At 46.7% G+C, this 26,015-nt stretch overlaps 1 protein-coding gene across 4 annotated transcripts in view; it reads left to right on the top strand.

The window, feature by feature from the left end:
• The window catches only part of LOC102452679 (cystine/glutamate transporter-like), a 73,199-nt gene that overhangs the window by 44,811 nt on the left and 2,373 nt on the right, over window positions 1-26,015 (top strand). For 2 of the 4 annotated variants that reach the window (XM_075939623.1, XM_075939616.1), the window contains 11 exons: window positions 1,720-2,023; window positions 6,611-6,737; window positions 9,436-9,551; window positions 10,484-10,609; window positions 14,795-14,894; window positions 15,008-15,052; window positions 15,243-15,366; window positions 15,721-15,824; window positions 17,418-17,514; window positions 19,483-19,632; window positions 25,006-25,180. In XM_075939623.1, the coding sequence (XP_075795738.1) occupies window positions 1,828-2,023; window positions 6,611-6,737; window positions 9,436-9,551; window positions 10,484-10,609; window positions 14,795-14,894; window positions 15,008-15,052; window positions 15,243-15,366; window positions 15,721-15,824; window positions 17,418-17,514; window positions 19,483-19,632; window positions 25,006-25,180 (1,360 nt within the window). In that variant the 5' untranslated portion in view covers window positions 1,720-1,827. The remainder of the gene's footprint in view (window positions 1-1,719; window positions 2,024-6,610; window positions 6,738-9,435; window positions 9,552-10,483; window positions 10,610-14,794; window positions 14,895-15,007; window positions 15,053-15,242; window positions 15,367-15,720; window positions 15,825-17,417; window positions 17,515-19,482; window positions 19,633-25,005; window positions 25,181-26,015) is intronic. The other 2 variants (XM_014578723.3, XM_075939634.1) reach the window with 2 other exon arrangements.

Here is a 26,015-nt window from a genome sequence, read left to right as displayed (position 1 = left end):
AGTCCCTTGCCAGGTGATCCTGACCGTGGATGGGACACGACTCTACCACACTTTGGCGATGATGGGTAACCGAACATGAGATCCTGAGTGGCATTGCAGAAATAAGTACCAAAAGGGTTTACTGGCCCTGCAGGCAAAGATTGAGGAGTTGGTGGCCGATGCCCAAAGACATATCGGGGTTGGCCGTCTGAGGTACACACAGATAGGGAAATGCCATGGATCATAGAATACTAGGACTGGAAGGGACCTCGAGAGGTCATTAAGTCCAGTCCCCCGCCCTCATGGCAGGACCAAATACTGTCTAGACCATCCCTGATAGACATTTATCTAACCTACTCTTAAATATCTCTACAGATGGAGATTCCACAACCTCCCTGGGCAATTTATTCCAGTGTTTGACCACCCTGACAGTTAGGAAGTTTTTCCTAATGTCCAACCTAAACCTCCCTTGCTGCAGTTTAAGCCCATTGCTTCTTGTTCTATCCCCAGAGGCCAAGATGAACAAGTTTTCTCCCTCCTCCTTATGACACCCTCATTACTATGCCCAACACCAATTCTGTGGCACTTGACCAGGCAGTAGAGGTAAAACCTATCATCATGGGCAGCGCCTTAACTGGCGACGAAATACTTTGGGAATGGATTTGAATCGTTTTTGCCAAGTTATGTGCGGAGTTTCGATTATAACATTCATTACAGTGCTGGTGCTGTACTGGTGCTTCCAAAGTAAATTAGAAACCCCTGATACTGTTGTATTTAACCTGTTGGGTTAAAGAACCCTAAGGTCAAAAGGAGGGAACTGTAGGGTAAACTGAGGCAATCCATGGTATCTTGTTGAGAACTGACAACTCAAATCCTAAATCATTAGGCAAGGCCTGGAAAGCACACAGACAGCAGTTAACCTGACTCTGGTCGTCCTGGCAACTACATTTCAAAAGGGCCTCACTTTGATAAGGCCAGTACCAAACAACCACATGGGATTGTTGTTCATTGTCTGCTTTGTTCCTAGAAAATAAGCTTGGATCCCAAAGATTGCGCCAAGACAATACCACCCCTGCAGGAGACGCATTATATTTCTGGCTGACAAAATGACCATCAATGTGCCTTTGTTTATGTTGGCTCATTTAGCTTGTTAGGAATAACTACCTGTATTAGTGATAACCCGTTTAATTGGCAATGGGCAGAGATACTGTGTAACTTTCGTAGCTCGTTGGCTTATGTGCATATCTCACTTCCACTGCTAGACCTATCAAATCACTTCTCCTTCGTCCATCTGCTACCTATATAATCTAATGTATGTTTTGGTTAAGTTAGTGCTCACCAGCCTAACCCCCTGATGAGTACTCCACCAGCTATGTGAACCAATAAATCATCTGCTTGTTTTCACCTGCACCCACTGTGTCCGGAATCATTCCCTACACTAACTCACTAGTCATTTTAGAAAATCTTGGCCTAACAGACTGTTTATGTGCAGCTTTCTCAGTATGTTATGCTCTTCTGCAGCAGGAGAAGCAAAACTAACTAACCAATGATGTGTAGAGCGCTAATCTGACTTTAAGAGATTGTATGATTGTGTAGCATGTTTTATACAGTTGGGTTTATTTGCCAAGGGGTATACAATGGGTGAGGAGAGTAAATACAGCCAATTTTGATGGGCTTTTGGAAAGGTGGCTTCATTCCCACAGAATCTCCACAAATCTGACTTTCTCTTCCCCTACCACAGGTGAGCTCTGTTGACTGTGGGATTGAAAAGGACCCCTGTGGTAGCACCTCTTCTTGAGGAATCCTTGACTTCTCAACGCCCACCCCTGCTCTGAAATTGTAGAGGCCATGAGCAAAGCCAAGAAAGAAGAGGAGGCTGTTTTTCTGAGGCAAAAGATCACTTTGCTGAGGGCTTTTTCACTCCTCATTGGCAGCATGGTGGGCAGCGGCATCTTCATCTCTCCAAAAGGGGTGTTGAAAAACTCCGGCAACCTGGGTGTCTCCTTAATTGTCTGGTTTGCCTGTGGCATTCTCTCTCTGTTTGGTGGGTGCTGAGTTGCTTTACTTTTCTTGTTAAATGCTTGGTAGGTGGAGAAACTAGTGAATAATATACATCTATAACAAAGGCCTAGCTTTGCTTCTCCAGGAAAAATAAGTTGGACCAAACGCCTGTTTCCTAATGCCATAGAACTGAAGCCAAAGCAAGTTCCTGTGTCCACAGGGTTCCAAGGATCTGTTGTTTTAACTGGTTTGTCTGAGGGACTTGGGGAAAACCCAAGACTTAGGATCTATGAACGTGGTGTCACATGCGGGCGCAGGCATGGGAACAGTTATCATGGAATGTTTAGACACATGGAAGGTTAGCATTCTAGTCAAGAATGCTAGATGGAAAATCTCAGTGTTCTGGGGGACTGGGAGACACGCTGGGTGTTTTATTTCAGTATGTGACTTTAAATTTGTTTTCTTCTTCACAATTAAAAACCAAACAATTCAGGAAAATTAAGTGCAAAGAAATCTCTGTTGCAATGCTGTGGTTGAAAGTTTAAAAGAACACTACCACAAAAATTAGGAAATTCAATGATAGATCTCACAACAATTGTCACTCTTTCTTCTAGTGTTTATCATATGTAATGTTTTGTATTATGGGAGATGTTAAACTTATACCTTACTCTCTCTATATATGGATGAAATTTCAAACTTGATGTTTCCACAGCATCCTCAATTAGGATATCTATATCTATATCTATATCTATATCTATATCTATATCTATATCTATATCTATATCTATATCTATATCTATATCTATATCTATATCTAATCTATATCTATGAGAGTTTGTGTGTCTGTGTGCCCATCCATCCATCTGTGAATCCATTTGTTCAAGAACTCCTCCTAAAGCTAGATAAGAGCTAGGACCACCAAATTTGGTGTGCAGCTTCCTCTTATCTTAAAGTAAGGTCATGATTTGGTTGTGCCAGGACAATGGGATGTGCCTGAAATTCAATTGTTTCTCGTAAAATGGAAAGGGTGAGGTTTGGTAGGAGGGATGGTTATGCTGTTGAATGACCACAGGGGGGCAGCAAGGAGCCTGAGGTGGGACCTAGGACTGCTATAATCCCATTGGGCCAGCAGAGGGCAGGGGTGGAGAAAAGGACAGGATCTACTATATATTTCAGAAAATGTATCTGTTTTATGTGTTTGTTTATCTGATGTGTCTCACCTGGCCCCAAGCTGCTGCTGCAGTGAGAGAGGGCTGGGGTTGTTCTCTCTCCCTGGGGTACCCTGCATTCCCTTGCCCCACCCCAGAGCAATGATTTAAATGAAGGGAAAAAAACTTATTTGAGTTAAGGACCTGAGAAATGCCAGGTAAATCTTTTATATCTATATCTATATCTATATCTATATCTATATCTATATCTATATCTATATCTATATCTATATCTAATCTATATTTTGTCTGTCGGTGGGTCCATTTGTTCAAGAACTCCTCCTAAACAGTAAGAGCTAAGACCACCAAGTTTGATATGAAAGTTTCTCTTATCATAACTTAAAGCAAGGTCAGAGTTTGGTTGTGCCAGGATAATGGGATGTGTATGGAATGCAATTGTTTTGCAGCAAAGGGAAAGGGAGGAGTACGATGGCAGGGACAGTTATACTCACAAATGGCCACAGGGGGACAACAAGCACCTCAGCCTCAGGGAGCAGGCACTGACCAGCAGTGTGGCCCTCAGCAGCTCCTGAGGAGCAGCTGCCAACTATGCTGTTGTGGCCCTCGTTATGCTGGGCTGGCTCCTGTGCGCGCCCTCCCCCCCCCCATTTAAGCTGTACACATGCAACTCAGAGGTTAGAATTCTGAACTTTTGGCTCCAAAAGCTTAGACTTTAAGGCTCAAGTTACAAAATAAGAGAGTTTGTGGCCGTATGAATCTGTTACAATGCACTCATACATTCGTTACAACATGTAATTTTGATCATCATGCCATATGACGGTGGTACAGGTCATGCTAATTCAACTATGTTGTTAGAAAGACAATCTCATGGCAAGGTGACAGGGTGAAACAGAAAGGAAAAGATTAGCCTGTCAGTCACATGATCCCGCAGGAGACTTAAGGAAGGGGGCCAGTTTTGTCCTTTCTCCAGGGCTGAGACCGCCAAGGGAGAAGCCTCTGGGGCCTGCTTTAGTCATGGGAATCACTTTGTCTATTGTTACTTCTTGAGTTTTTATGTGTAAACTGTACAAGGGTCAGAAATGGACTTGGGCAAGCCATTGGTCCTTTCTGGGGCTGGTCAGAGAGCCCTCTAGCATATGGACACCGTGATCTCCTAGCACTGTGGTTCTCAACAAGGGCTGCGGGCCCCCAGGAGGGAGGGGGGTTGTGAGCAGTTTCAAGGGTCTTCTGGGCATGGTCAGCATTAGATTTGCTGGGGCCCAAGGCAGAGAGCTGAAGTCTGAACAACTTAGCTTCACAGGGCCCCCGTGTGGCATGGGTCCCCAGGCAATTGTCCTGCTTTCTAACCCCTAACACCACTCTTGACGTTTATATGTAGAAAAAAACAGGTGTGGCACAGGTGGGTTGTGGAATTTTTATAGCTTGTTGGTGAGCGGCGGGGTGCTCAGAAAGAAAAAGACGAGAACTCCTAAGCAAGGATATAAGTGGCTGTCATGTTGAAAAGTTAGTTGTTTAAAAGGCTGAGCATATATAAAGTGCGATACCTTTGTGCGTGACCCCTCCGAGCCAAAACAGTCTCCTGGTTTCACATTTATCCAGCCTCATCCCTTAGTAAATTCAATTCAATTCAGTAACATATTCTTCTTGATCACTGATCTCTTGGAAATTACTGTCCATTGACTGATATAAGGGTGTTTCTTTAGGTTGTTATATCTCCAGAGTCATTTTAACAAAAATACAGTTAATTCAGGTCACATCAGCTGATTGCCCACTACCTAGTGAGCTAGATAGATAAAGAGCTAGATAGATTCATGGAGGTTAGGTCTATCAATGGCTATTAGCCAGGATGGGTAGGAATGGTGTCCTTAGCCTCTGTTTGTCTGGAAATGGGTGACAGGGGAGAGATCACGTGAGGATTACCTGTTGGGTTCCCTCCCTCTGGGGCATCTGGTATTGGCCACTGTCGGCAGACAGGATATTGGGATAGATGGATCTTTGGTCTGTTCTTACATTCAATATGGCCGTTCTTATGTTCTTATCCATATTCTTTTCCTTCTAAGAGCCTGCAAGACAAAAAAGCTTGTAGGTATTCCTTTCCCCACCACACTCTGGGCAAACTCTCAGATAGACTCCCTCCCTTTCTTGCTTCTGTGTGTGCAGCTCCAAGTTTGTTATGCTTTGACCAGGAGTTGTGTGTAGATAGATTCTCAAGGGGTTTACATTTGGGATAGAGGAAGCCAGTTTTAAAAGCTATCTACATAGATGACAGAAGGAGAAATAGAGTATTTGAACCACTTGATGAGAAATTCTCTACCTTCTTCTGTATGAAGGGTTCTTTTTCTTCTTCTTATGTAGCTGTTTTATGGCTCTATTCAGAGAGATGTTTCCATGTCTTGGGTTCACCTATATTTGAAGATGTGTGTATGTCTGAGGCTTAGAGCTAGTGAAAGATTAAGTGTTTTAAAGTAAATCTCTGAGACAAAATCAAACTTCCTTCTGTGCCCTTTTCTACGTAAAGTCGGTGGAGAAGGTATACCATTAAACTCAGAAGCATGTGTTACCAAATGAAAATAGATCTCCCCTGGAAACAACATAATTTCAAATAAAGGAATTTGCACTAAAATCCTTAATATTTTGTGTTACATAATAGCAACTAGATAGTGACTGGTTCTCTGAGCACTTCCACCCAATGTACACCAGCAGCAAAAAGGTTAACTGTGTGAGGAATGATTAGGAAAAGGAAAGAAAGTATTGCAGAACCATTATATAAATCCATAGTGCGCCTACTTCTTAAAAACTATGTCCAGATCTGGCCACCCCATCTCACAAAAAAAAAAAGAGTAGATCTGAAAAGTGTCGGGGAAGAACAACAAAGATGATCAAGGGTATGGAACAGTTTCCGTACGTGGCGAGGCTAAAAAGATCAGAGCTGTTCAGCATAGAAAAGAGACAACAAAAGGGAGATATAATAGAGGTTTATAAAATCATGAATCATGCTGAGAAAGCGAATACAGAATTGTTATTTATATAAAAGCTAAGCACCACTCGACTAAGGTGTTGGGTTGGCCAAAAGTACAACTGGGTTAAAAAAAAAAACCTTCAAAAATTAATGAGGCTAGGTCCATAAATGCTAACTAGCCAAAGAGTAAGGGATGACTCACCAAGCTTTGGGGTGATCCTAAAACTCTGACTACCAGAAGCTGGGTCTCGAAGACAGAAATGGGTTGCTCCAAAATTGCCTGTTTTCTTCTCTCCCCTTGAAGCTCTGGTATGGCCCATTGTCACAGAGAGAATCCTGGGTGGGTAGCCTGGACTATGGTCTGACCCAGTATAGTAAAACTCTTACATTCTGTGTTCTTAGTACATTTTAAACCGATTCCTTTAATTCTCAATGAATTCTATATGCAGTGGTAATTCTATGGGTCAATTTACTAAATGCATTTTTACTCCATCTATTCCAGGTGCCTTGTGCTATGCAGAACTTGGAACAAGAATCTCAAAATCTGGAGGACACTATATCTATGTTCTGGAGACATTGGGGCCTTTGCCAAGTTTCTTGTATCTGTGGGCTGAGTACTTTGCTATTAAGTAAGATTTCTTTGCGGCTACCCAAAACGCGGTATTAATGAGGCTGGGGAAAGCTGTGGAAATGGACAAGCAGTTTATATTATTTTAAAACATGAATTAAATGAGAAACCATAGACATTACTTTGAAAGTCTAATAAAAAAAAGCAGGAGTACATAGCCACATGAGCATATTGCACCAGCATGTGCAAAAAACACTTTTCTCCAGGATATAGGATCCCCTCATCATAGCACTGTGATAAGCTTAATATATATATATATTAATTAGAGTCTGTCTGTCTGTCTGTCTGTAGTTTGTTCAAGAACTCCTCCTAAACAGTAAGAGTTAGGGTCACCAAGTTTGGAATGTAGCTTCCTGTTCTCCTAATTTAAAGCAAGGTCAGTGTTTGGTTGTGCCAAGAAAATGGAACGTGCTGGGAAATGCTTCCACAACATACCAGGAGCTGGGCTGATGAGAGGGATGTGATACGAAAGTAGCCATTGCGGGCAGCAAGTGCAGGGGAGAGCTATCCTGAAGCATGTCCACTGGGGGCAGCCATACCACCAAGGGAGTAGCCAGCAGGGTTGGGGCTCTGCCATCTTGCCTGCCGCCAGACTGGGTAAGTAGCCCCCCTTCCCAAATTCTTCCCTCCCAGCCTTTGGCTGGAGCGGGGAGAGAGAAAAGGCCCCTGGTGCCTGGAGATGGGGACTAGAGAGAGAGAGAGAGAAGGTCCCAGGTGACTGAGGGGGAGGAGAAAGCCCTTCTGGATGAGACCCCCACCCTGAGCCCCTCCTTACACCCCACCCTCACTCTCACACCCCCATATCCCTAGCTTCCTGTCTTGCCCCCTCACATTCTCAAGGCCCTGCCCTGACTTCTGCACCCCCCACACCACCAGCCCCCTGCCATGAAGCATCCAGGCAATGCTGGGTAAGTCTTCTAGTGATGTTATCATTGAAGTTAGATGCTAGTTTTACTTTTCTCCTTCCTCCCTGTAACAACCTTGAAAACTGTTATCCTGTCCCCTCTGTCATCTTTTCTCAAACCCAATTTTTTTCAATCTTCCCCTCTAAGTCACGTTTTCTAGATCTTTAATAGTTTTTGTTGCTCTTCCCTGGACTTTATCCAACTTGTCTTCTATTTTCCTGCAAAAATGTGCCCAGAACTGGACACAATACTAGAGGTGAGGCCTAATCAGTGTGGAATAGAACAGAAGAATTTCTTCTCATGCCTTGCTTACAACAGTCCTGCTAATACATCCCAGAATGATGTTCACTCCATTGGTGCCTACTCCTAATGCATAATTTCAGAACTGGATCACTCACGGAAAAGAAGTGGTTGGTGCTTAGCACCCCCAGCAGCCAAACTCTCCACTTTCCCCCAGCACCTCTCGCCCTCTAGTGGCCCCACAGATCAACTTCTCTCCGTCACTTCCAACACCTCTCGCCTGCTATGACAGCTGTTTTGTGGTGTGCATGAGGCACTGGGAGGGACGGGGAATAGCAGGGATGAGACAAATTCAGAGGAGTGGCTGGAAAGAGGTAGGATGGGGGGCGGTGGAATGGGGCCTTGGGGAAGGAGTGGAGTGGAGATGGGGCCTGATGTAGGGTAACCATATTTTCCGCATGAAAAATCGGGACACATGATCTGACAAGGAAGTTGGCAGCACAGTGAGTGAGCAAACTAGGGGTGTGGGGTCTCAGCAGGGTGGTGAACGTGGGGACTCGGGGTGTGGGGTCTCGGCAGCGTGGCAGCAGGGTGGTGAGTGTGGCAGCAGGCTGGGGATGTCAGATCTCAGCATGTGGGTGGGAGGACACTTACTTGCTTTGGCACCACTTTCAGGCATGGCCCCCCGCTGCTCCCATTGGCCAGATTCCACACTCTGCCACTTCCCTTTCCCTGGCTCCTCCAGGAGGCACATCCCTGGGATGCTGTTCCCCCAGCCACGGGAAGGGAAGCAGCAGCGTGTGGAGCCATTTTTGGCTCCGCTTCTTTCCTGCAAGTTGGATACAGTGGGGAGCCTCGGGGCTTTCTCCCTCTCCCTCTCTCTCTCTCTCTCTGCCCACTGAAATATTGAAATTTCCAGGACATTTCAGTGCTTTATGGGGACAATGAGACAGAGTATTTTAAATCAGGACTGTGCCAGAAAATCCAGGACTTATGGTTAGTGTAGGCTTGGGGCAGCAAGGAGTGGGGACGGTTCTTCAGCAGGCCCCAGGAGAGAGGAAGTCAGCAGCCAGGGGTCACTCACTTTTTGCTCGTGGTCCAATATGAACCTCAGATCCCTTTTTGCAGTTACCTTTCCTAGGCAGTCATTCCCCATTCGGTATGTGTGCGGCTGATTGTTCCTTCCTGAGTGGAGTACTTTTCAATTGTCCTTTTGGAATTCCATCCTGTTTATCTCAGGCCATTTCTCAGATGTGTCCAGATCATTTTGAATTTTAACCCAGTCCTCCAAAGCAATCCCTCCTCGCTTGGTAGCATTCACAGACTTTTTAAGCGCACTCTCTATGCCATTGTTTAAATCATTGATGAACCAGACTCAGAATTGATCCACTTCACTTGATATGCCCTTACAATTTGACTTAATACTAAATTTCCTGATTTTTTGTGTGTGTGCAATTTAAATTTTCAAACACTAACAGTTATTTAAGGTAGTTTGTTGCACATAAAATAGCTTAACACTGGCAAATCAGTTTCTAACTCCATCCCTTCTGCTAGGCCAGCCAACAGCGCAGTGATTTCTCTCGCGTTTGGACGCTACATATTGGAACCATTCTTTGCCCCCTGTGGAGCCCCACTTCCTGCTGTGAAGCTTGTATCTCTCTTGGGGTACTGTAAGTATAAAGCAGATAGAGGCCTAAACCACAACCCTTTTAATTCAGATTTCTAATTCCTTCCCCCCAAATTCAGAGATGTTTACAGCCAGGGTTTGGGCCTGTCCTGTTACAGATAAAACTGTGAAACGGGGATTCCATATTAAATTCAGAATCACCCAAAGTTCTAGAGTTCTGGTTTGGGCCTGTCTCTAGAGTGAAGGAACAAAGATGAGGTGCCAAAGCTGATGGGAATGGGTCTGTGGATTACAAAGCTGAGTGGAGAGAAGAAATCACCACTGGCCAAGCACTGCTATCAGACCGACTGGGACATGAAACCAGAGTTGTAGCCAGAACGATTCAAGGTCTGATTTTACGTATGGTCTCATGTTGGCTAGAAGCGGTGTCAGGCTGGTGATGTTTTGGAAGAAAGGAATGGGAGCTGACTGGGCTTGGCACACTGATGTTGAGGGCAGAGATTCTGTCTGTGGTGCAAGCTCCGTCAGAACATATCCACATATGGTTCAGGCTTGGTGATGCCAATCAGTGCAGTTGACAGGTGAAAGCGTGCGTGCCTTTCCAGTCCTGGCGGCTGCAAATGCAAAGACTGCTGTGAGGCAGGAAACCTGAGATGACATTGCACTCGTGGCTTATTGCATCAGCCAGGCACCAATTGCACAACAGGAAATGTGAGAAGTGAACCAGACAGGGCTCCTCTCTCCAGGCTGTAACCTTGTTTTCCCCTTGAAATGCCATTTTCTGGGTCGTGCTTTTATGGACTTAAAATACCCGTCCCTCTGAACGTTCTGCTCACCCAGAATTCTCCCCAGCACCAAGGGCGGGGAGTGTTGCTGTCTCTGGCACAAGGCTGAGACAATGGGAAAAACATGAGTAAAATTCTGATTGTGTTCTGAGCTCCAGCCATGTACGGTTTTCTTTGCCCTCTCCTCCAGACACAGTCCTCATCCTTAACTGTTGGAGTGTCAGCTGGACAGCCAGGCTTCAGATTGTCCTGACCGTCTTCAAACTCCTGGCTCTTGCGCTCATCATCATTCCAGGGATGATGCTTCTGGCCCAAGGTGGGTCTGCGGGAGGGCATGTGTTAAGGGCTTGCCCACATGGGAAGGTTTTTGTGTAGCCTCTCCTGCTCACTAGCCCAGTATGAGGTTATTCAACATAGAGGAAGCCTCGTGGCTTTTTACACAACTCTGGGAGACTAGGCCTGAGGCTTGTTGTGTGTCAGTGTGTGTGCACCTCAGACAAACCACTGGGAACAGGCTTTATTCTGTAAACAGCATAGAACAGGATCACTGTTCAGCAGCCTCCCCTCTGCCTGCAGCCTACATGCTCCCAGCTCAGTCAGTGCTGAGACCCTGCTGGGAGGAGAGGCGGAGGGGACACCTCCTGGAAGGAACCCAGAAGTTCTCCCAACATGCCACAGCTTGTAGTCCACAACTTGTAGTTCCAAGGGCTGCTCCTGAAGCACACTGGACCTTGGACTCCAATTGTAACCCTTCTGCTAGACAGAGTAGGCAACAACAAGTTCAGTATTTAGGAGTTGCTTTCCAACAATGCATCGCAAGACTAGCTCAGGCCCCTACCCAATGAGCTGGGACAAATATGCACCCCCTGCGTGCCTCAAAGACAATACTTCCCCTTTCACAAGCACAAAGTTTGCACGTAGCAAAAACCTTCCATAGAAGGAGGGAAGCAGCTCTGCATTAATTTGGAAAAACACTACAACTAGGTTCATAAACATAAGCTGAGCCAAAAGACCCAGTCTCAAGTAGGCTGAGCAGTGTTCGTTCCCTTCAAGTTCTTAAGTCCAGCAACCCAAAAATCCCTTTAACATGCTCCATTCTTTTTCTGCATCCCACTCACAGTTGCTGTCCTTGGTCAGTGCAGCCTCAGAATTCAGAAGTTCATCTGCCGAGTTCACCTTTCAGCCCAGGTGGGGTGTGTGTAAGGAGGCACCTTTCAAACTCCGCTGTTCAGGCAGTCGCCATTCCAACAGCCAATTGATGTGCCTCTCTGCAGAGCTCTGCCCTGGTCCTCTCCACCAGCTGCCCTGCTAGCCACACCTACCTGTTGGTCATGCACCTCCACCCACCACCGTGCTGGCAGTAGCTTCTTGCCAGCCATTCACAAAGATATCTTCAGGGTTCCCCACCCCCAACATGCATTTACCACAGCTCCTAATGATTTCAGTTGCTAGAGGGGGAGCTTGACCACTGGCACACACCAGGTAGTTTTCATGCATCAGAAACTCTGTCCCTTATTAGGTCTGATACTTAGCTATCAGTGATTTCAGCTCTGCAGTACATAAGACCCTCAGCCGAGTCTAAATTAGTTCTGGTACAACACCATGAAGAAAAGAAATATTAAACAGCAGCAAAAAAACCCCTAAGCAAAAGCCACACCCACCTTAACTCACTCCTCTTTGGAGCCCATGTCCCCTCTTACCAAGTGCTATTTAGCTGAGGGTGAGTCTCTCCATCAGTATATGCCAGGTATAGTTCTGCTGCCTGGGTTCACACAATAAGGATGACAATCCTTTATTACTTCTGCCCCAATAACAAGGAGACCAGGGAGCTAACACCAGCTAAAAGAGATCATTGGAGCAAGCAATCCCATCATGCTGAGCAGGGTAGATATGTCCATGCAATTGAGATCAGCTCCTGAAGTCCTTATCCCCTGCTCCCCACTAGATGTCAAGAGAGAGCTCATTCAGACTATGCTTACATACTGGTCTAATTCAACCAATGTAGTTTAACAGATATCATCACACTGTGATAGCTCTTTTTGTGTCTTTTTCTTGTTCTTTACCTTGAAACCCTTCCAAATCACCTTGAAAAAGGACACATATCAGAGCAAAAGCGTGCAAATTGGGAGTAACACTGGTTTTATATAAAACTATATTGTTTTAAATTCAAGCCTTAGATTATGCTGGTATAACTATTCTGTGTAGACTGGTGCTCCATGGTGTTCACAGTCCGGCTAATCCACCTTGTATCCTCATTTTGTCTCTTCCATTGAGTGAATAAAGGGATTGGGGTGCATGTTCATATTTCTGGTTGGCATCTGGAACTGACTTCATGGTACATGCCAAAAGCCCACCAGACCAGCAGTGCTTCTGACCTAAAGGATTGGCCCATTGCTATGAAATCCTCAGCAATTTATTGTTCAGAATGTCTTCAAATGACACTAGATGTGTGGGCACCACCCCCTGAATAGAAGGAGTAAAGCCAGTGACATCTGGGAAGTGTGGTCACTCAGGGTATGTCCAGACTACATGCCTCTGCCGCCAGAGGCATGTAAATTAGACTACCCAACATAGTCAGTGAAGAGGGGATTTAAATATCCCTCACTTCATTAAAGTAAAAATGGCCACTACGCTGTGCTGGCTCAGCTGATCGTTGGCACAGCGCAGCAGTCAAGATGCAGATTGGTTGACAGGGAACGCCTTTGTCGACCGCTCCCTCATGCCTCGTGAAACCCTCAGGCCCCTCAGAATTACAGGTTTTACCTACTGTGACAACACGGGGATTACAAACAATAAATCCTTTTATTCTGTACTTATTTATCAGCAATCATGTTGATCAGAAGATACATAACCTCCCCGACCATAGGCCAATTTCTCCATTGTACCTCCTTATCCTTCCACTGATCCCAGCAGAAATTTTTGTCCTATTGTCTCTTTTCCCTTCCTTTTTGCCTTTATTTTTGTCCTTTTGTTGTAGTTACCATTTCTTATGTGTTTTCAGAGCATTCTCCCTTTTTTCTAGGTTCTTTAATGCTGTTTCAAGTTGCTGTTTAGTTTTCTTCAACCCCAGGTTTCTTTTAATTCCATGAGCTTTGTTTTCTCAATCATCCAATTAAATGGGACCCCTCCCCCCCACATCCAAATCACCTTTGTTGTGGTCCATGTCAGCCCTCAGTCTCTTGAATTTTTCTTCCCCCTCCAACAGGGTTAGCATGGAAGTCTAGGCATGGAAGATGCCTTCCTGAAATAGGACCACTAGCTCCATTTTTTTTTGCTATGTCCTAAAGCTTTTCATTGCATGGTTCCCATATTCTACACAGCATGAGGCTGGGTTGGTGCTTACACAGGGTAGCAGAGCTTGAGCCAAGTTAGCTGGCTGTGCAACATCAAAGTACAGTGCATTGGGATGGGGTGCGGTCATAGAAGTCCTCTTGGGATTGTTCCCCAATGGGCTGATCATGACACTGATATCCAACTTCTCACTCTCTGGGGCTCCTCCCCATCTGTCCTGCTGGGATAAATCCTCTGGTCTCCCCCAGACAAGGCACAGAGTTGAGGTTACTGCCTCCCTGCAGAGGAAACAGACACTGAACCAATTCAGCTCTGGATGGATGCAGTTCTAGGGCTCAGCACCCAGGAAACCAACCCACAAATGGGACTAAACCCCCCCCCAATTAAATCCATCTTTCCCTGTGTAAAACTTGGAATTGAGTAAGCTCCCTCTATGAATGAAAGAGACATATGCACAGTGATTGCTTATCCCAGATAACAATTATTTGTACTGGGCCTGATAGTAAACAAAAGCATTTTTATTAATCACAAACAGTAGGATTTAAGTGTTGCAAATGAAACCAGACAGATCAAAGTAAGTTACTAAATTCAATTAAAAGAAAATGCATAGCTCATTCTAATTCACCAAGAAACTTATTGCATGTATATTTTTACCCTAAAGAGCTCCTCCTTATTTTAGGCATAATCTTCAAGTCATACACAAACTCTTTTGCTCTGACTTTCATCTCTAGCCCAGAGCACTTTGTATCCTTATAGGGTGTGCTAGCATAGAGAGGAACCATCACATGCACATTCAGAGTTTGGGGGTCAAGGAGTTTCTTGCAAGACTAGAATGAGGTTTTCTGCAAATAGAGAGATTTTCAGGCCGTCTTTGTCCTCCTCAGCTCTATGGCCTGCTTTCTCTAGAGCAGACTGTGTGAGAGGCAACCAATAACCATCTCTCCCCTTTCAAAAATATCTCCTATAGCAGCACTTGTATTGTGCACTAACAAGTCAACCCAGTTCTATGTACTGAAGCAACAGAACAAACTCTCTCAATCAATCAATCAATCAATCAATCAGAAAATCCTGCAACCACAAACTCTTGGGGTCATGTGAGAGACATAGAAATGGAACCTTTTCTGAATATTTTTCCCCCGCCCTAAAAGGGGAAGTCTCTGTCTCCAGTGCTTCCCTGCTCTCTAACCTGGTGTTTCTCTCCTATTTTTAGGCCACACTGAAAATTTCCAGGATGCTTTCAATAGTCAGTCACTGGTTTTGGACAAGCTGCCCTTGGCTTTTTATGCTGGGATGTTTGCATATTCAGGCTGGTATGTGCAGTCAGGGTCATTTAATGGAAGGTAGAATCTACTTCTAAGTCTACAGGGCTTCTCTTGAGCCATCATTCAAACTCCACCATAACCTGTCTTCTTTCCCGCTGCAGGTTTCAGACGAGCTTTGTGCGAGAAGAACTGGTCCGACCTGAACGGTAAGACGGGGAGAGGGGCCTTTAATACCAGCCACTGGAGGCAGCATGATTTCAACATAAGCTGCCTTCCAAATAGAAAGAAAAATAATAGTTAATTCTGCTATTGCCCGGAGTGGTAATACTGATAATGTGAGTCAAACAAAACAAAGATCATCTCAGTTAATTAGCACTGTATCTCCCACTTCTGTAGAAATAACCCGCTGGCTGTGATCGTGTCTGTGCTCACTGTAATGGTGGGGTACATGCTCACCAACGTGTCCTATTATACAGTTTTGACAGTAGAGGATGTGTTGGCGTCCCAGGCAGTGGCTGTGGTGAGTTGTAAACCCCATTATTGGTTTTCTTCAGAAGGAACAATTTACACTAAGTGGGTGGGGTGGGCTGCGGAGGCTTCTAGGATGTGGACAAAAATAATGGATTTTATAGCAGAAAGGCCTTCAGGTTTGTCACTTCCCATGAGTACTAGCAAGTAATAACGTCTCTTGTCCTTGTCTGAGGAAATGGAAAAAAGCAATAGAGATCTAGAGGGCGGTGGGGATGAGGACTAGGTAATACGGATTTGGGAGTAAGAGGAGTTCTATTTTAAGCCATCCAGCTATTTCCATGAAGCCTGATGCCACTCAGGGATTACCAGAGTGTTTCTGAACTGAATCGTCTCTTTCCTCCAGAGTTTTGCACAAAAAGCTTTCCAGAGCCTCATCTCCGTGATTCCCTTCCTGGTTGCTCTGTCCTGCATTGGAACCATGAACGGGGGGATTCTTACATTTTCAAGGTCAGATTCTTTTAAATCTTGCTGATTCACAGTATAAACAGGAGGAGAGAATGAACAAATCTGTTGACCTGTAGCTATCACTCATCAGCTAGCTGACACACAAGCAATCCTGAGACACAACTCAAGCCTTTAACTCCGAAAATGAAGACCTCTACTGCTTCAGCTCGAAAAGTATCTCTCTAAGCTGGCAATGAACATAGTACAGAGGTACGCTAAGTCCAGTATATTTTCCATTCATCTTAGGGCCCTTGAAGAAATACTAACTGGAGACAAGGCAGTTATCTACCCATGCTAAAGACAACTCCCATCTCTACCATCACTATTACTGGGCAATCGACTGATTTCTCTCATCAGGCAAAACAGCCTTGATACTGAAAGATAAATCAATTGATAGGGAAGGGATGGTTCCTATTGGTTGTAAAAGTGCTCCAAAGACAAACATAAATATAATTGGAAAGTCTCCACTCTGATTTGGCACTATGGGGTAAGGAGTGCCCTGAATGGGACAGAGCTTCTCTGTGCCAACCCTTCTCCTCACCCAAAGAAAGGCTGCTCTAAGTGGTGCTGAGAATCATGCTGATTGCTGGCCAGCCACAGCACTGGGAAGCACAAAGGCTGGCATGAAGCTCACTTTGGGCATACACCCCAGCTACTCTGGGCAGTGCTCCTGCCAGCTGACGATCTGGCACTGGTAGGTAGAGATTTCAAATGAATGAAAACGGACACAACTTTTTCTTTCTGATTGTCCTTGCATGATGCAAGGAGGGCGTGGGAGCAGGAAGCTCCCCACTGTTACTTTGCTACAGGTGAAACAAAAGACAGGACTATGCGGCACTTTAAAGACCAACAAGGTGGATTATTAGGTGATGAGCTTTCGTGGTCCTAATAAACCATCTTGTTAGTCTTTAAAGTGCTGCATAGTCCTGTCTTTTGTTTCAGCAAGACCAGACTAACACGGCTACATCTCTATTACTTTGCTACAGGTGGCTGCCTCTGGCAGGTCCATCTAGGTTCCCCGGCATCTGGCCAGAGATTTGGGAGTCCTCCAGCCCTGTTATTCCAGAGAGCTCCACTCCCCACCCTCCACACTTGTAGCCAAATCTGCACCATGAAACCTGTTGGAATATGCGAGCTAAAAATGCCCCAATGATACTGAGAGCTGCTGGTTGCTTTACCCAGTGAAGATCACACTAAAGTGCTGCACAGGTGCGGGGGGAGGGTGGGAGAGTAATTATTTCAGGGAAACCTCTAAATAGCTGTTCCTTCTTGCTGCTTCTCCAGGACAGGGCCAGGACATCCTGCCCTCCAGCATGAGAAATGGACTCAAACAGAGCCAGTTCCTGGGGACTTATGAGAATTTCCCAGAGAATTAAGGGAGTTTGACTTTCCCATGAGTTACTGTGTCAGGATGTTGTCAAGTACAAGTGCGGGCTTGGGGTGAAACTGCACCCTAATTGGCATGGTTCAAGAGGACAGCCAGTCTTGTGGGTATTTACGCTCGCTTTATGCCACCAGTTCAGCTACCTGTGACTCAGTTCTCTAGTGCAGGAGACTGGAACTTGGGTCCTTGTACTGCTTCATGTCTCCTCTCAGGACTCTGTTTGTGGCTTCAAGGGAGGGTCAGTGGCCTCCTCTCTTCTCCATGATCCACATCCGAAGGCACACGCCCCTTCCAGCGGTCATGCTAATGGTGAGGAGAGCTGTTCTGATTTGCCTCTTATTTTATGTGTCACTATTCAGGGTCTGGGCAGGTGTATGGGATTTAAAGGGAATGAAGTCTCTGAAGAGCAAAAGGAGTGGGATACTGCAATAAGTTTTCCATGGATATTCATTCACACTTATAAACAAGTTTACATTGACTGCATATTGCAAAGTAATATGTAAGACGGGGTTCTCAAACTTTGTAATACTGTGACCCCCTGAAATTCTAAATGAATTTGTGTGACCCCCCCCCACCCTTACTGCTCCACGAGTAAAGGGGAAGTTGGGGGGTTGTTGGGGGCAGCAGGGCTGGCTGTGGGAGATCGAGCGGGGGAACTGGCTGGAGGGAAGCAGGGCTGGTGGGGGAGGGAGTCGGGGGCAGCAGGGCTGGCCAGGGGAGTTGGGGGGGTCATTGGGGGCAGTGGGGCTGGCCGGGGGAGATTGGGCAGGGGAACTTGCTGGCGAGAAGCAGGGTTGGCGGATGGGGGGGGCGATGTTGGGTGCAGTGGGGGAGATGGAGAGGAGGAAGGAAGAACTGGCCACCAGAAGCATGACTGGCAGGGGCAGCAGGGCTGGCCGGGGAAGATTGGGAGGAGAAGTGGGGGAGAACCAGCCGGCCGGGAAGAGGTCAGGGGGAGCGCGAATTGGCCAGCGGGGAGCGGGACTGACCTGGGCATGTGCAGATCCCATGGTGCTGCCCGTCCCACGCACAGTCCTGGTGAAGCGCGAGTGAGTTCGGCTGTGGCTCCACCACGCGCTTGACCAACGCTCAGGAGCACATACAGGGCTTCTCCTCTTCCCCAAGGCATCACACACAACCAGAAGCTCTCAGTGCTGATCGGACCCCGCCTCCCAGCCACTCCCCCACCCCCGCCAAGCTTCCGTCGGGCTCCCAGACAGAAAACCAGAAAATACCGGACATTACACATATCTGGTATTTTCTGAATTTTTTTACTGGACAGAGGACCCAAAAACCAGACTGTCCGGTTGAATACCGGACACCTGGCAACCCTAGCTGCGACCCCCCTCTAAGTTGCTCATGACCCACCTTGGGGGTCATGACCCACAGTTTGAGAAATGCTGATCTAAGACACTCATGGTATATCTACATTGCGGAGCTATTTCTGGATGTCAGAAGTATCCCAAAATATCTACTTCGCGTCTATTGAAGCAGCTTGTTATTTCAAAATCAATTTTGAAATAATGGGTGGCTTATTCCAACGTCCTGGTAACCCTCGTTCCGCAAGGGTTAAGGGGAATTTCAGAGTAGCGAATTATTTCTAAATTTGGCACTGTGTAGACAGCACCAAATTACGAAATAAACTATTTCAAAATACACTCGAAATAAGCTACATAATTTGTGTAACATGAATTGCATAGCTTATTTCAGTCTAAGGGTGCTGCGTGGATGCTCCCTCATTGACAGAAGTGGGATTGAACTCAAGATCTCGTGACTCCCTTTGTCCTATGTTTAAAACCCACTTGACCACATATCCTAAGCTAGAAGATTGCTGCCACCTCCACCTCCCACAGCCAATTCTCAAAATTATTCAACCAAAAATTGTCTTCCAGGCTTTGTCTGCTTTCTTTATGGATAAATTAGTTCTTCAAATGTTACAAACGCTGACATTTTGGAGATTGAATGAATCACGTGTAATGAATTTTTGTGCAAAATGTTTCACGAATTTTGTATGGGCCTTCTAACACCAATTGCTTCTTTGGTCTGAAGTGGTGAAAATGTGTTTTATTTGCAAATGCGGCCCTTTACCTACCAAGCATTCCCACCCTGAAACCTCAACTACAGTAAACAGGGGTCTCAGCATTAAAATCAGCCAGGGTGCCAGTTGTATCTCACTGCAGTAGCCTATGAATGGGAATTTCTGACCCATCAATGTTTTTAAATTGCTAAAGGCTGGCATGAGGATTTAATGAATGTGTTTTACCTTTACAACTCCAGTTCCCATTGGTTACTGCCATGGTGTGCGTTGGAGATATTGACCAGCTACTGAATTTCTTCAGCTTTTCCCGATGGCTCTTCATAGGACTAGCCACACTTGGGCTCATCATCCATCGTTACCGCCATCCTGAACTGCCCAGGCCCTTCAAGGTAACACATGGCCAGCTTCAAAGTTAAGAGTGCACAAGCCCATTGTTATTGTAACAGGCTTCTGTCCCCATTGTTTGCTGTACATGACCTCCAATCCATTTAGACTTAGGAGAAGTAAACCAGTAAAGGGTAGGGGAAACCTTTTGCCTGTCACTGGAATCGTCAGCCAGCCAGCCTTCAGTAAACCAGTGTTCCGTCCAGCGGCGAGAACTGTCATGTTTAATTAAGAAGATGGTGTAGTCCAGAGGGCAAGGGGTCAGACTGGAAGTCAGGAGAGCTGGTGAAAAATACACAGCGCCAACCCCGCTCTCTGATATGCACATAAGAAGGGGGGTGTCCAAAAACTCTACATGGGGTTTTCCACAATGAAGCACTAGCCTCAGCCAAAGCTCCCAATACCAAGTCATCAATACTAGCTTTAGTGGAGGAGGAAATGCACAGCAAACAACCAACAGTCGCAGAGAGAAGGTGTAATTTTGTTCTAGTCCCATCCACCCCATATGCATCATCCAGCTCTGTGGGGTCAGGAGACTCAGACTCTGGAAGCTGAGAGAAACGAAGGTTGGGCTGCAGAGCTGCATCCAGAGCCCTGAGCCCTATGTGTGGGAGCTCTCCCTGTTTCAAACTGTTTTAGAGACCATCTTAGGAGCAGGAAGGGAAGGTGGGTTTCAACCTGCCAACCCATTTTCCCTGCTGCCTCATGTTTGCAATGGGAATCAAAGTGGATTCTGCCTCATGCAGTTTTCTTGATTCCTACAGTGGTTGTCTTCTCTGCCCCAGGCCATCCTTGTCAGGTCTCCCCTTCCCAAGGCTGGGAGTCATGGGTGGACAGTCTGCTCTGCAGAGCTCTAAGGGTGCATATGCACAGCACCCTAACCTGGAAATAAGCTACGCAATTTGGGCTACACAAATTGTGTAGATTATTTTGATGTCATTTCAAAATAAGGCATTTTTCTGAAATGTCCCTTATCCCTCGTGCAATGAGGTTTACAGGGACGTTGGAATAGCAAGCCCTGTTATATTTCGATGTTATGGGCTTGCTCTTAAGACACGGAATAGCTATTTCAGGATACTGGAGGTATCCCAAAATAGCTCCGCTGTGTAGACATAGCCTAGGCATGTGGATGGGGCTTTATTTGGATGCTAAGAATCTGTTCATATCCGTTCTCTATCTGCTCCAGCCAGCGCGCCATAGTCTGTGTGTGTGGGAAGAGAGATTTGTGAAGCAGTTCAAGAAAAAAAAACAAGCCCTACCTTGAAATTTTTGTCTATCTTCCAAACTGAACTGACCCTTTTTTCTTTCCATCCCAGTCTGTCACTGCACCCCAAGTCCTTGCTAATGGCATGTATGAAAAGACACCTTTGGCCTTCCCAGACACTATGCTGGCTGCACCTACAATTCACCAGAGCCACCTTTAAAAATACATTTCCTTGAAGTAGAATCATTTTGTAAAGCATGAGTATTTGACAAAGGAATTAGCAACACATTGATTTCCCGAAAGGTTTTTAACCTCACTCTGTTGTTTTTAAATTTGGACTTTAACCCCCTTCTGCTAGTTTGAAAAGCAACTAATTGAGGAGGAAACTTGACTACTTAGGCAGCCTTTATTCTTCTGCCCCAGGAGCCACCTTTCTAACAGAGGAAAGTATAAATGTGTTGTGTACAGATGCTGCTCTCTAGTGGCCATAGAAGAAAATCCTTTTAATATTGTCCCATTTATATAGTTATTATGATTGTTCATTTTTCCCTGTAAGATTCTATGCTTAAAAATAATAGAAAACCAACAGCAGCAAGAAGCTTCATCCCTTACAGGCTCCTAAGCAGCAGTGCCACACAGCTGGTAATTGCACTGGAATGAGATCCTAGAACTGCAATTTGAATCCCCTGCTGCTTTGGCTGCCACAATCTCGGAGCAAGAGGGCTCCGTTTTTATGTTTTACTAATTCTAACCAGTTGTTTAATTTCTTCCTAGTCTGTTGTTTATTCCTTATTTAACTGACTGCTATGTGTGCTAACGGTGTGCTGACCTTGAGGACCACAGACTAGGAAAGAGAAACCAAACTAGCCTGTGAGTGGTTTAGTAGTTTATAGCAGTCAGGGCAAGAACAGCCCATCCCTTCTCATTACAAAAGACCAGAGTCTAAAAAAGCTCAAAGGGTAATTTTTGTTCCAGGTGAACTATCAGTTTTCTCCAGAGATTAGGATCAGCTTTTTCAATTGGATTGTATGGAGACTGACGTGGTCAGTTTAGATCCACAGTCCAAAAAACCTCTCTGCTAATTTATCCTGAACTTTAAACAGCCCCGGCCATTTGGCTTCCTAGAGAGTTTTCTCAGTCACTGGGGTAGGTACTGTATGCTATACACAGAATGATCGTACTGTTCACATGAAGCAGTCTCCCAAACTTATTTGGCCTCCCCCAGCCTGACTCAAACTAGAGAATGCGCAAAATGAAGTAAGCACGTGGAAAATCATTTGCATGAAAGGTTATGTGCTACTCTTGCTTGTGTATTTTCCACCAGCAACATCAACAGATGAGAGCTACGACCAGGCTTGCCGACAGGAAGGCAGGGGAAAGGGTGCACTTTCCCAGCAGTGTTCTCTCTAGTTCAGTGTTTCTTAAACTTTTTGAGACTGAGGAACACCAAACAATATTTTTTTTTTTATGAGAAACACCAAGGATTTTTTGTTGAAGATAAAATAAAAATGGGGGGGGGGGGGGGAAGTTGGGGGGAAGTTGAGGAAAAAAAAGTTGCCTGCCCTTTTAAGGGTAGCCATTTTGAATTCTGTTGTTCTCCGCGGCACACCTCCAACTGCCTTGAGGCACACCGGTGAGCCATGGAACACAGTTTAAGAAACACTGCTCTAGTTTCTCCCATCTCTGAGCAGAAGGAATGTTGTTCTGTGCACCAGTTCTGTAGGTGATGTGCTACACGTCACTTCCACATTGCACATACCTACATTCCCGTGGTGGGGCCAAGTGGTCTGGGATGTGAGGGGGGACTCAGAGCTGGGACAGAGGGCTGGGGGCAAGAGCGTGAGAGCTCTGGCTGGACATGTGGGATCTGGGGTGGGGCCAGAGATGGGGCTTAGAGCTGGGACAGAGGTTTCAGGTCAGACTCTAGGTGGGGTGCAGGATATAGGGTGGGGCTGGGTTGAAGAATCTGGGATGAAAAAGGGGGATCCGGGGCTACTGTGAGGAGAGAACTTCCTTCAGCTCTCTCTCCTCACAGCAACGGCTAGGTTGGGAGGGAAAGGCATCTCTCTCCACTGTGGCAGCTCCAGAGCTAGGGCTGCAAGATAGATGCCCTTCCCCTGGCTCCTGCAAGTTCCAGTCAGGGCTGACATGGGGGAGGGCTACCATGGCCACAGTAGATCCTGGCATTGTGGCTGGGCCCAGGCCAGGCCACCACAGCAGGAACTCCAGGGTTGGGCAGCCCAGGCTGTGGCAGGGACCCCAGGCAGTGACTGAGTTCGGGCCGAGGAAGAGGTGTGTAGGGTTCAGGCCTTCCCCTGGCCACAGCAGGCGGGAGGCTGGGAGAGGTTGCGGCTGGACAGGGCCACAGAGAGGGGACAAAAGAGGGTAACTGCTCCAGGGCCAAGTGATTCAACAGGGCCCGGGCCTCCCAGCCATCACTGTCACTAGTGTAGCAGCAATGGCAGCCGGAGCCCTTTAAATCACTACCAGAGCCATACATGGTGTGCTCCAGTCAGCTCTGAGTGCTGCCCGAGGTCGGCACAGCACAGTGTGGGTAGTGCGGAGGGCTGGCTGCCCCAGCCCCTCCCTGTCCATCTCAGGTGTGGAGTGGGGGCCCCCACCTTGCCCTGGGGCCTGGCAAGTCTGTGGGCCTCCCCAGGGGCTGGGAGAGGAACAGCCCTCCCCTAGCGATGGAAGATCTTTGGGCGGGGTACTTGAGTGCCTGCACAGTGCTAAATAGGCAGCTGCAGATCACAGAGAATTAAGTTGCCCAGGAATCCGGGCAATTTGAAAGCGACCAGGAGCCCCCAGCTGCCACTGCCTGTAGTGCATCAGCAGGCTTCCTGCCAGCCCTCGCTCCGCTCCGCACCCAGAAGAGGCCAGCATGTCTCTGCAGCCCCTGGAGAGTGTCTGTGCGCTGCCCCATCCCAAGCTCTGATTCTGCAGCTCCCATTGAATGGCAGCTGGCGGGGTGGTGCCTGCAGGCAGTGGTGCAGGGAGATCCCCATCCCCCCTTCTCTGCCCCTATGCTTAGGAGCTGCTGCCAGAGAGTTGTGCCAGTTGCTTTTGGAAGCCACCTGAGGTAAACACTGACCCTCTCGCCTCCTCCTACACCCCTACCTGCTGCCCCAGCCCAGAGCCCGCACTCTGCACCCAAACTCCCTCCCACAGTCTGACCCCTCTCACTTCTTCCTTCACTCCAAACCTCTGCCCTGGCTTGGAGCCCACCTCCCATACCCTTCCAGCGCCTGCACTCTGCACTCCCCATCGAATTTCCCTCCCACAGCCTGAAACTTGCACCTCCCAAACCCCAACCCTCTGCCCCAGCCTAGAGCCTGCCCTCTGCATCCAAACTCCCAGAGCTCTCACCCTCTTGCACACCCAAACTCCCTCCCAAATCCACTTCCATACCCTAGTACCCTGCCCCAGCATGGTGAAAGTTAGTGATGGTGGGGCAGAGCAAGCACGAGAGGGAGCAGGGATGGAGTGAGTGGGGTAGGGCCTCAGAGAAAGGGCAGAACCGGGGTGTATCCTCAGGCAAGGGGTTTAGGATTTGCATGATTAGACAGTTGGCAACCCTGTCATGCAGGCATGTGTGGAAGTCCAGGTTGTGCCAGAAGCGTGCACCCAGCAGCTCGCTGGGCACCAGGTGAAGCACCACCCAAATGTCAGGAGGACTGTGTCCATGCATTGCAGGCATTGCTTGTGAGTGTCTGGCAACCCCACTGACTGTTCTGCCTTGGGACTGGGAATGGCTGTTGGTGGGCATCACTGACATCCGTCCCTGATACATTCAGAAAGCTGCCAGAGCATCATGGACTTCTGCCTCCTGCTAAATTCCTGGCTGCATAAGGTGTTAAGTTTTATATATGGCGACTCCTGAGATAGTCACTAATGTCTGCTTCTGTGCCTTATCGAGAGAGGTGAGTATGTGCTGGTGGTGTTACTGTAGTGAAGCAGGTAGCAAATGGGACCCTATCAAAGAGACTGTGCATCCCACTAGCAGACAGACTGCATGGAAAGATTGGACCAGCCAGGTTTTTGTCTTCTGGACACAGGAATCTAGCTATTGATAAATATTTGTGTACAGGCTAATGCATACTGTGTTTGGACAAATTGAGACCAATTGCAATGGTCAGATATGATTAGAAAGGTCTGTGCTCTTTTTTCCCAGGTTCCTCTCTTCATTCCTGTCTCCTTCACCATCATCTGCCTCTTTGCCGTAGGAATGTCTTTCTACTCAGACCCCATGTATGTCAGCATTGGCTGCACCATCGTTTTAAGTGGTTTTCCAATCTATTTCTTGGTAGTCAGCAGGCCAATACCTGACTGTTGCCGAACCACGTTCCGTGAGTATAAATTTGATAAAAGGGGTAACGCCTCTTGTCATATGACACTCTTCTCAAGATTCATAAATCTTCACCTATTATAGGCTGTATATACTAAGTCTGGGTTTAATACAAAGAACCATATAACTTAAAATTAGAGGATGACCCAAGCTGCAGTGATTGGCCCAGAGCTGAAGTGTCACCAAGCTACAGGGTTGTGGCTGTATCTTTGGTTCTAGGATTGTACAACTGTAATGTGATTAGGATCTACATAAACATCGGAGAATTCACACCATTTTCATAGGTTGGCAACAGTATAAATAGCACATTTCATAAACGCTATTAGTGCCATGACCATAAGTTATGTGATTTCTCCTTAGTGTTTCTCAAACTAGGGGTACTGATCCAAAAGCGGATCACAGGTGTCTTAGGGAGTCATGGTATTGCCATCTTCACTTCTCTGCTGTGGCTGGCAGTTGGCTTCTGAGGTGGGCACCAGGGTACAGCCACTGCTCTGCGCTCTGTCTTCACTGTTGGTCAGCCAGAGAGCCGTGGCTGCTAGCTGACTGCCCTGCTCTCGAGGTAGTGTCACCAGTGCTTTTTTTGTTTAAAAAAAAAAAAGTGCTGGTATTCTTTAAGACCCAGCCGACTGTCGGCCATTTTCTTTACAGAGGTGCCAGTACTCTCTGTTCTTTCCAGGTAAGCTCTGACTGGAGGTGCCGGTACTGCGAACTGGGCAGTACCATCACAAAAAAAGCACTGATGTCACCCATCAGCAACAGGGTTTATAAGCAGATATAAGGATAACATGGGACCCTTGGGCAGCAGCCCCAGCCCTCTGCTCTGCCTTCACAGC

This window comes from Pelodiscus sinensis, chromosome 1, assembly GCF_049634645.1.
Source record: "Pelodiscus sinensis isolate JC-2024 chromosome 1, ASM4963464v1, whole genome shotgun sequence".
NCBI lineage: Eukaryota > Metazoa > Chordata > Testudines > Trionychidae > Pelodiscus > Pelodiscus sinensis.
The sequence above is the reverse complement of the archived record's forward strand: the minus strand, read 5'-3'. Positions and strand labels throughout refer to the sequence as shown.